General features: G+C 35.6%; 2 protein-coding genes across 11 annotated transcripts in view; both read right to left on the bottom strand.

The window, feature by feature from the left end:
• The window catches only part of LOC129567293 (uncharacterized), a 44,935-nt gene extending 34,077 nt beyond the window's left edge, over positions 1 to 10,858 (bottom strand). The window contains exons 1-8 of one of the 6 annotated variants that reach the window (XM_055444014.1): positions 9,973 to 10,335; positions 9,667 to 9,773; positions 8,974 to 9,083; positions 8,586 to 8,716; positions 8,272 to 8,505; positions 8,027 to 8,197; positions 7,819 to 7,932; positions 7,632 to 7,745 (exon numbers count right to left, since the gene is read on the bottom strand). In XM_055444014.1, coding sequence (XP_055299989.1) covers positions 7,632 to 7,745; positions 7,819 to 7,932; positions 8,027 to 8,197; positions 8,272 to 8,505; positions 8,586 to 8,716; positions 8,974 to 9,083; positions 9,667 to 9,773; positions 9,973 to 9,999 — 1,008 coding nt within the window. In that variant the 5' untranslated portion in view covers positions 10,000 to 10,335. The other 5 variants (XM_055444017.1, XM_055444019.1, XM_055444020.1 and 2 more) reach the window with 5 other exon arrangements.
• Positions 453 to 7,078, bottom strand: LOC129567289 (uncharacterized). 5 transcript variants are annotated; one of them, XM_055444002.1, is made up of 9 exons: positions 6,939 to 7,078; positions 4,297 to 4,499; positions 3,289 to 3,398; positions 2,570 to 2,724; positions 2,032 to 2,456; positions 1,602 to 1,937; positions 1,316 to 1,516; positions 996 to 1,109; positions 453 to 874 (listed from the first exon to the last, which is right to left on the bottom strand). In XM_055444002.1, the coding sequence occupies exons 2-9, from the start codon at positions 4,468 to 4,470 to the stop codon at positions 758 to 760; spliced, it is 1,632 nt and encodes a 543-aa protein (XP_055299977.1). In that variant the 5' UTR covers positions 4,471 to 4,499; positions 6,939 to 7,078; the 3' UTR covers positions 453 to 757. The 5 variants fall into 5 exon arrangements, with proteins under 5 accessions (XP_055299977.1, XP_055299979.1, XP_055299978.1 ...); XM_055444004.1 differs by having other exon boundaries at positions 1,328 to 1,516; positions 5,537 to 7,018; XM_055444003.1 differs by having other exon boundaries at positions 701 to 874; positions 1,328 to 1,516.
• Positions 10,859 to 10,946: the final 88 nt, after the last annotated feature.

The following is a 10,946-nucleotide window of genomic DNA, read 5'->3' as shown; positions in this document are numbered from 1 at the left end:
AAATTGCTCCGCCATTCATCCTACTTTTATCACATCTTAGTCATTTCTTGTTCTTGATTTCCATTGAAGTTCATAATTCCATTTTTACTATATCACCCGCAGCCGAAAAAAATTCAACAAAAGTATAAATGATTGAGATAAGGGAATTTGTAATGAGTCTTTTTACATAGCTGAAACATATACAATGTTAATTTCGTAATTATTCAAGCCAAAATCCTTATCAATATATCAGAATTTACGACAGTCACTCTTCCATTTTTGATGCGACATTTGTTCATATTGTTAGGTCAACGATGAAACGAGTTCAACCAGTATCAGTGACAATTGATATTAATCGATTACATATTTGTTTGATTGAAATCGCTGGCTGCAATTTACAGCGCTATATGGGATTATATATTGGATTGGTGACAACCATATGATCCTAACTGTTCTAAAATTTAAACGCACAATTACTTGCAAAATATTTGCATTTATTTCTCAGTTTGACTTTTTCTATGCTAAAGACAATTTGTTTTTTTCTCATTTAATTCAATTTGGTGATATATTATTTGAAGAGTATACAATAATTGATCGTAAACAAATACTATTATTTAGACTTTTTTTTTGTCAATTCGAAATAAAAATGTCAACACAATTGATAATTTAATCATTTTTTTTTTTTTTTGAAATGCACAAAATTCTTCTTTCCATTTAATTATTTTTGCTTAGATTTTATTTTTCCGACTTGACACACCGATTTGAATATATAGTGAATTTAGCGAACTTTCTGTGAGATTTGATCGATGAGCTCGTCACATCGGTTGCTGTTGCCTTTGAATGATTTTGGATGTGGTCCAATCATTTGTACTAATTGAGGGATATCAGCCGAAACCTATTAAACAGAAACAATTATTCATTTATATTGAAAATTCAATAAAAACTTTTCTTCAAAAGAATAGAAAAGAAAATTGCGGTAAGTAGAACAAACTTTCAAATGCAAACCAATTAATTACCGTAACAAATTTCGAGAGCGCCTTAAGAGTTCTGAACAAATGCTCCTCCGATGGTTTTTCACTGAAGAATTGTAGCAAAGCCATGGTCAATTCAACGGCAATGTCATCAAACACCTGAAAAGATGGTGGAGAGATTTCCATTGAAGTTTTGACATTTAAAAAAAAAACTTTCATTTGTTCTTGTGTGTTTTTGTATTGTTCACAAATGAAGCAATGAATGATTTAGCCGATTTGTGTGAGTTTGTGTAAGTGCAAATGTGTCGATGAATTGAGTAAAACATTTATGCAATGAAATAAAGTTAAAAAGAAGCGATACAGACCACAGTTTTTACCTCCTTGCAGGCCAAATTGTAAACAATGGCCGTTCCGATGTCTTTCAATGTAGCGGATGAGGCGAGCAAACAGTGGACGGCCACTTTGGTGCTGGCACGAATATTTGACGTTTGAACGTTGTTGTAGTTCCATTCAGAAATGTACAAGAGCCACTCCGATGAGCTGACGTTCTCAAATAAGTTGCAAATCTGTTGAAAAACAAAAACACATTTCCTTCATTAATTGCGCATTGGTTGAAATGAACAATTATTTCTCTCTAGAATCGTAGCTTACAAATAGCGCAAGTGCTTCTTGCTCCTCAGGTGATTTGCGATCGATGTCTTGGGCAAAATTCATCAAAATGTGTTCACGACGATCTTGATGCAGCAATAGAATGATGTCATCGTTCAAAGCAGCCGCGGCCAGAGTACGCAACAAGTGAACGCGGGCTTCAACTGGAAGACCTTTGTCTTCCAAAATACGGCCGACAAACAGCAAAAATCCCTCTCCCAATGCCCAGCTACCCTCGCCTTCAATCAAATATTGATGTAACTCCTCAACTGCAGTTTCATCGTCTTTTGACAATTTTCCATCCACCAATCGAACAAGATTCTCCAATTCAACAGCTGCCTGTGATTCAAAATGAACAAAGTGAAAAACAGTTCTGATGGGTTGAAAAAGGTGAATCAAAGAACAAATATTTGATGAATCATCTGTTGTTTACCTCAATATCCTTAAAAACAATGGCTGGCTCGCGCGGTTTTCTACTACGTTCACTTTCTTCGTTCGATTCTTGAGAGTCTTGTCTCAATCGGCTTTCTGATGGTTGCATTTCTTCTGGAATATCATTGCTAGCAACGGCACCGCCGTTTGCTGTTTCGCTTGCCTCAATTTCTGACATATTTAATGCTGATTCACTGTCTGACGTTGACAAATGCTTCTTCTTTTTCTTTTTTTCCTTCTTCTTTTCCTTCTTGGCGATTTTCTCTTTGATTGCCGTTCGGCTGCGTTCCAATGCAATTGATTGCAATCGAGCCTGTTCAATTTCACTGTTTAGCTCGTCAAAACCGGGACTCTGTTCACGTGCACCAATCTGTGGTTCGTATGAAAAACCTCCACCACCTTCGCTAGCTGAATTTGCGATGGATTCTATTGAAAGAGAGAGGTAGAGAGCGAAAATTTGTAGTTAATTATAACTTTGGCCCATTTGTTATTAGCACTGATGATGATATCTGTTATATGAGCAACAGAGTGACACTCACCGATCAATGGAGCCAAACTTTGTCCGAGCGGTGTGGATAGTATGTTGCTGGGCAAGTCCAAAATATACTTGGGTATGCTGGTACCACACAGAAACTGGCACAGTTCTTGTGAAAATATATTACAGTTGTGCTTCAATAAGTTATAATTGGCTCCTCTGAAATAATGTAGCAAAACAAGAGAAAGCATTAATAAAATTCTTTCATTTCATTTATCACTTTGATGCGCTCGCGCGATTGCGGCGGGCAACTGAATTTCCCTGACTCATTCACTCAGCAAACAAGTCACAAATAAAATAGGTGACAAATACGTGTCTAATCGAATGGCAAAAATCAAGCGCAAGTGAAAATACGACAACTCTAAAAAACCAAATTCACACACACAAGCAACCGATTCGTAAGATTATGCGCAGTTCGTACGGTGAGGAAAATCAGCGGCTGAGCATCGCTCCGAAATAAACATGTTATTTTTATAAATAGAATCAAATGCAAACGAAATTCTTTGTCGCTTTCTCACTTATATGCCGCTCCCCAGCACACATACGATGCATATGCTGCCGCTGCTGCTGCTGCGGCGGCCAAAAATTGATCCTATCGAATTTTTCCACACACCCATTCTCGCTATCTCACGGCGCCGAATGAAAATTGGAACTGAATTCAAGTGGATGATAATTTTTCTCCATTTCGACAATCTGTTGCAAATCCATCAATTACACACTTACCGAAATGAACTTTCTGCTAAACCGCGTAAGTAATCCTTAAACACTTGATATGGTATAAATGTTTCACCAATTTTTTCGACTTTTGTTGGTTGTCCCAAAACGGTTCCACCCTGTAACACCAGAGAGAAAATAGAAGAAAAATTCACTTTATTAACTATGGTTTTGGCAACTTCATTTTTTCACTTAATGACATTTTACACACAAATTTCCAAAATAACTGAAATCAAGCGAATCTCCGGTAAATTCACCTCAATCAAGACAGACTGTTTCGGTTATGTTGTACAAACGCAAATGCGGCAAATAAAATCGATGGAAAAAAAATAACGGTTTTGTTGAAATGATCACGGAAAATGGGCGCCAAAGCGCAAGCGTTAACGCAACCTACGAATTAAATGTGCCGAATTGTAGCCGAGAAATTGCGCTTTGTTCTGGTTTGTGTGTATGTGTGCGTAGTCTCGGTTTTAGGAGCGAGAGAGGTTATTTTCGGTATCAGAACGAATTCTGCTTTACATATACGTACGACAGCACTTTTACCGAGACCGTATGGTTTTCTTCCTATAGAAAAATTTGTCACACACTCTTTTCAAGTTTTCACATCATTTAGTTTCACGATGCATTACCGAATCAATCATTCCACGGAGAGAAAGATGATACTGCCGCATATATGTCACGAGAGTGAGGAGCAAGAGTGGAATGCTTCGTATACTGATACATGTATTTGGTTGGAACTCGGTTGACCGAAGCGCCATCTAAAGAACCGATCGCGAGTTCGTGATGTCTGTATGTTATACTTCAGTATGACGTTTGATAGAACGGAGAGTTTACTTGATTGTATTGTCATTAGCCTTAGATTATCTAGGTGGTGTTTGCGCTCAATATCAGTTGTCAAATTCAAAGTGAATAGGAGAGTTGGTGAGGAGACAGACAGCATTTTACTTTCGCACAAATTCAACGAAACAATTCTAAATTTATACAACGAGAAATGATAATGTTTTTCCTTGTACTCACCGGCATGCAACTTTGAATGCCTGATCCGCCGTAGAAAAATTCACGCTCATAAACAACGATGGCCGTATGCCATACTCCTTCGATGTGTCTGCCAAGCAACATTTGGCTCATCATTGCCGCCATGCCACTGGTCAAATCGTAAATGTACAGTTGTACGGTTGTATTGTCATCCATTTTGCTGTCTTTTTGATGTCTTTTTTACGCTAGAATTGAAAAGGAAACACAATTGATTTTGACTTTAGTTTCAGTTGAACAACTAGGAATGATGCCAATCTGAACAATGTTTCAAACGGCGGCGTTTTTCGAGCAAAGTTCTCCGACAGCTGAAATTGACGTGGTTTCTGCGATGCGTGCATTGCCAAAATGCACAAGCGTTACGAATGGGCCGCTCAAATCGACGATATTATTCCCAGCACTTTGTACCACGTTGCATTAGCAATTCAATTTACTGGCGGAATTTTTAAACGTTGCAATAATGGAAGCCCATTAAGAATATATGGTCTTTCAACATTTAAATTTTGTTTTGTTTTTTTATTGCTGCTTTGTAAAAACAACAAAAGCTTCCTTTGTCTTTGCGGCTCGTGTGTCACAACAAAATATGAATATTTCATCGCAGTCGTCGGGCCAAAATGCGTCGCTCAATATTTTCAGTCTATAATTGTAGCAATTTTTTTTTCATCGTCGTCGTCGTAGTCGTTGTCGTCTATAATTTTTTGAGTTTCGTGGAGTCGAGACAGATTTGGTAGTGTGACGACGTCGCCTTAGCCCAAATCTTCATAAATTACAAGGAATTCGAAGAAGATAATGGCTCCACACGCACCTTAACCAAACCCACAAAAATCAACAAGATCACAAATTGTCCGAATGACTACAAGAGTGAAACAATAAACACCTAGATATAAAACGGATGGTGACCCTTTGGTGTTGTTTATACGATTCGATGCGATTATTCCGTTTGCACAACAAGCGAATCAGAGTCATATTTCGCTTAAATATGGGAAACACGCGTGTGGGTGGCACTTTTGGCACGAACGTCGCACATCTGACCGAAAAATATTGTAACTGCCGAGATTATTATTAAACGCAAATTATGTACCGAAATGCGATGAATAAATTCTCCGCAAAATACTCATTATAGCACCATTCATTTTAGTTTACGTCACATTTTCATTTTCATTGAATTAACAAATTTTCCGTTTTGATGGCCGATTCAAATCAAATCCTCAAACGATAAACTCACCAGCCGTGAAATTACCCTTGCAACCACTTCCTCGAATGAAATTTGACTTTTTTCTTTCAGCAAAATTCAACTTTTCTGTGAGCAAACAAACTTCTTCAATTGAAAACTCACAAAATTTGTTGAAATTATACAATTTTATAGGCAATTGACAATTTCATCACAGACGATCATTGCATCCTTCAATCGATTCGTTCTTTTTTTTTGTCTGAGTCAAGGTTGTAGAGGAATTCTTCTTCCGTTTTCACTTTGAATGCAATGATCCACAATGAGTCAATGATCGGTTGAATGGAAGTGTCGAATGAAATTCAATACACTTTTCCCAATGGAATACTGATTATGCGCGACAAAAAAAAATCCGTTTAATTTCTACTCCAATCGAATACGTTACGATCCAAATGAATCCGCGATCAAATGATGTTTGCTGAACGCAACAATCTCAACGGTCGTACACATAGTCGAAAGGTAAAATTGCGCAGCGTGCGCATTTGCGATCAACGTTAACGGTTTGTTTGTTGTGTCTTTTTTTGCTTTCGGTTGAAATTTTTTCCGAAAATTCGCAATCGTTGTGTGTTAAATGGCCAGCAGCCAAGAAAGAATCAGTGTATGACGACCGGAGTTTGCGAGTCCTTAACGTAACGCATCTCTCTCGCATACACATATATGACAAAACGAAAATAGCTCCTGAAACGCGCTTGTCATTCTCGCGTAACGACGTCAGATTTCGATAACGAAGAAAAATGTGACGATTCGTCGTTTGCGCAAATAAATAATATTCAAATCCAAAAAACGAAGAAAACCAATTTCGCTGATCGCAACAATGAAATTATCATTAAGTTTAGAACCAGGAAATGTTCTAGTTTCTTCTTTCTCTGTCTCTGTCTCTGTCTCTCTCTCCCTCTCTCTCTGTATGTCAACATTCTATTGAAACCGGTTATCAACCTACGTTTGGTAATCGCATACAAATACAAATACACATTCACACACAAATCCCGACCAGACTGTACAATTTTATGTCTCAGATGGGCTCACAATATGAACCGTTGATTTAATAAATGCATTTATAATGATTTTGCATAATTTCACACTTCCATTAAACTTTCATATTGCGTCTAAATTTAAATGGCCTGAACTTTTGATGTTCGTTTCACATAATCGAACAACGATGACATTTACTGTCGTTGGAATGGCTTGCAAAAATAATGAATCGTTGGCCAGGGAATTTTTTTCAACCATTTTTGTGGTCATTTATTCAGTTATTTCGAAGGGCTAATTTTACTCATTGCACTGAATGAAAAATGATTTCACAAAACACGTAACCGACTACTTAATCCGCCTTAGCCAAATAGTTAAATGAATCATGCTTCTAATTTAACGATTCTGACGTTATTCATTTTTCACTTACATTTAAATCGAGCAATTGGTCAATTTTTATTGACGAACTATCACAAATGACTCAACAAATATTGAATGTCGTAAACATCACTAACCAGACCTATAGAAAAGTGGTTGTCGTGATTATCAAAATATGTCAACACATTCCAGTCAATCGAATTAACGTCAAATATTTGCCCATCATTTTTACAGTGTACAACAGCAGTTCAAATCAATAATATTACAGTGGCAAATGTCATACTCCCATAGCGCCATCTAAGCGTGAATGTGACAATTTCCTTTGCTCAAATTTAAACGTTTTTTTTTTTCTTCAAAAGCACATATTTTATTGTTCAATGAATCTGTTTTGATTCGAAATCCATTTAATGTCATTGAAATCAACTTAAAAATACATTTATTGCGTGTATTTCTCATTTTTCTTCTGATTTAAATTTTTTTTCATTGATTGATAAAAAAAACGTGCAAAAATATATATTTTGTGTATATACATTTCCATATAAAAATTCATAATAAATTGAAACAATATTTACATAGATATCAAATTTGAAACGAAAAAAAAAATTGACAGTATTTTAAACTTAACTTAATAAAAAATATTTCTCTAACGCTTAATCTAGTTGCTCATCAACTTTTGGTCTTTAATCATTATGATCATTTCTAAAAGCTTTCAACAGTACATCGTTGCTCACAGTGTATATTAACGAAAATTCCCAGTGGTTTGATTGATTTGATCGATGAGTTCATCACAACGCATGCTAATTCCTCTACGAGATAAATAACCTACACTTTGCTTTATCCTAATATTAACATCCGAAACCTGTGAATAACGATGTGAAAATTGAAAAATAAAACACAAAATAAACGAATGAAATGAGAACCTATCGTTTTACCGTTAAAAGGCTGCAGATGGCTGAGAGAGCTGTAAATAGGTGTTCCTCGATAGGTTCTTGCGATACGAATGTGATCAATGTCGAAGTTAGGTCAAAGGAAATATCCGGAATCAGCTGAAACGACAAGATTTGCGTTCAATTTATTTATCGGTGTTATCGGAATTAAAAGTGAACAAATTGGCCCAGTGCTCTTTCTCTGGTTACTTACATCATTGCCAACTTTTGATGCTAAATTATGGACAATCGAAGTACCAAAACCTTTGAGCCAGACACACTGCTGTACCATGCAAAATTTAGCAACAATGATCACTTCACGAATGTGGCAAAATAGCCACAGACGCGATTCTATATCGGAGATAATTTGAGATAAATTAAAAACCTATCGAAAGAAAGAGAATGAAAATATTTGTCAAAATCGTATGCCTATTATTAGCTTTGGAACATTATACTTACAAATGATGCGATTGCCTTTTGTTCTTCATATGATTTTTGTTGGATGGCTTCAATATACTTCATCAATTTACGTTGCTTACCACCCTTGAGATATTGGATAAGATCACCGTCTAATGCAGTTGTTGCAAGATTTTCCAGTAAATTGACGCGCGCTTTAACCGACTGATAATCGTTTTCTAAAATATTATCTATGGAATTTACGAGCTCTTCGGTCGTTGTGAAGGTGTTACCAACCTGTTGTTTACCAAGAAGAGTCAAATAAATAAACTAATGTTTAACCATGATAGTACAAATGAAAAAAAAAAATTGCTTACCGAAGTGTCATATTCCACCGGTTGTTGAAACATCGGCTGCCCAATTGGGGGCAGGATATTCATGAATGGACCTACTGTTTCAATAGATTGTATCGTGTGTAGGTCGGAAGAAGTTATTGTGCTTGTGAAACCTAATAGGACGAAAACGTTTTAATCTTCATTATACAAACAAAAAGTCTCGATATAGCTCCAGTGAAAATAAAAATGATTTTTTTTTGTCAAGTTTTCTTGCTTCTTATGGGTCATATTAAATGACTATCTTCATACGATATGTAGCAATATACGAAGATTCCATGATCATGGAAATATTTCATCGCAAAAAACCGTGAGTAAATCGTTGAATGGATGAATAGCTCACAAAAGGCCTCTTGAAGGGATTTTATCTTACCCGAAAAACTGATGTCTGAAATAACACCTCCGGTAATGTCATCGGCCACATTGAAAACTTGATTCGGGCTGTTTAGATTAAAAAACATACTGGCGTCAAAACTTTCGGTCCTGAAAATTAAAACATAAAGTAAATAAATAAACAGTTTTCTTTAAATAGGAAATCGTGAGTTAAAAATTAGCAAATTAATCAGAGCACAGCAAAATATGGCACATCATAAGTAAAAAAATTACACCGACTTTTTTTTTTATCGCAAGCGGAAATGTTATAATGCAATGTTAGCGACTGTTGCTGAAAACAGAACAGAAAAAAAAACTCTGGAATGAAACAGATTCATTCGGGAGAGTGTTTTGATCCGCACATTATCATCAACTTATTGATTTTTATTAGAGTATTAATCAAGACATTGACAATAACAAATTGCGCACATAATCAATCGGAATGACTGAAATGAAAGGAAACGAAAGGACTGTGTTTTTCAGGCGAAAAGCCATTAGCCAGTTCATTATGTGCAGTCAAATGAGCATTTGCGAACTATAGCGCTTCCGAAAAGCTACTATTATTATCGAAATAAAAGCGATAACATGATAACGCCGTCATCATAGCTTTTTCGACTTTTTTTTTGACTCTGTGAAGGGATTTAGTTTTGATTTAAATGTGAGTTAAAGTGTTACGCTACATTGCCACGCTTACCCCGGATCCATGTCCATTGATTCAAAGTCCAAACCATCTAAAAGCGGGAATTCTGATGAAAGTGGCTTTGATTGCATGTTCGTAGATTGACCCAAAACTGATTCGTCCTTTGAATTAAAAATATATTCACTTCAATCGTTAACACAAATCCACTAACATTACTTCAACAAAATAATTTGGAATCATTTCTGATAAGAGGAAGTTTTTGCTTCGACGCACTAAAATAATGAACAATTCTATTTTAAGACAACAGTTGCAGAATACAAAAGGCCGTAGAAATTTTGATAAATTTATTCTTTTACGTACACGATTTTTGGCCTTTGCATTGATCATGAATATTCAACACACAGTGACACCACACAAACATAACGATAATAAATAGTTTGAAGGGAAGTTGATTTTATTTATTTGAAAAATGTAATCAAGGCCTATTTGTATCTCAGTGACAATCAAAATTGAAATCACAACATGTGTTTTTTCTTATTTTTTGTTTATAAAGAGAATTCTGTTTGACTGACACATTAAAATGCTTCTTTCGTCGCGATGGACACTTTGCACACTAATTTTGGACGAAAAAAAAAACACATTCTGTAATATCAGTTTTTTTTTTGTCACTGAGATGCAGATTGAATCTTATACAAAAATGAAGTTGATAATGAAAAAAATAGATTAAGACATTTTACAAATAAATTTAAACTTGAAAACAGTGATCTCTAAGAATAATTACACGGGAGTAGAAAATTGAACCGAATTTTAACAGATGAACATTGCGAATGGAAGACAAATGAATACGAGCATCTGTTCACACTTCGTATTTTACATTTGTTTGGAAATCCGAACTCTTATCACTCCAAACGTCTCACGAACAATTACTTAAACTAAAACAAAACATCCCGTTTGAAGATATTTTCACTGACTGCATAAATCGATCACAAGTGATTGAATTTACATACAGTTACAAAATTTAGAATTTCGTATGAACAATTATCGGTTTTATTCACTTCTGAATTCAAACATTTCTAACGCTCAGCGAAAAAATTCACGCGGGGTTTTATACATACATATTTTTCAGCCATTTTTACGAGAATTCATCAGTATATACGAATACGTTTGTCCAAAGAATATCATTAGTGATTAGTTTTGCGTTAAACTGATCTTCACGAAAATTGTTCACACCAAGCGACTGCTTTTGATGTGCCTTGAAAATTGCGCATAACTTGTGACTTGTGATTTTTTCGACGTTTGCGCAGACGCCTATTTTCTATTTTTGTAAAGAAGAA

The sequence above is a fragment of the Sitodiplosis mosellana genome, unplaced genomic scaffold (genome assembly GCF_009176505.1).
Source record: "Sitodiplosis mosellana isolate CC-2019 unplaced genomic scaffold, AAFC_SMos_1.0 Smas_scaffold_11, whole genome shotgun sequence".
Lineage (NCBI taxonomy): Eukaryota > Metazoa > Arthropoda > Insecta > Diptera > Cecidomyiidae > Sitodiplosis > Sitodiplosis mosellana.
This window is presented reverse-complemented; position numbering and strand designations above follow the sequence as displayed.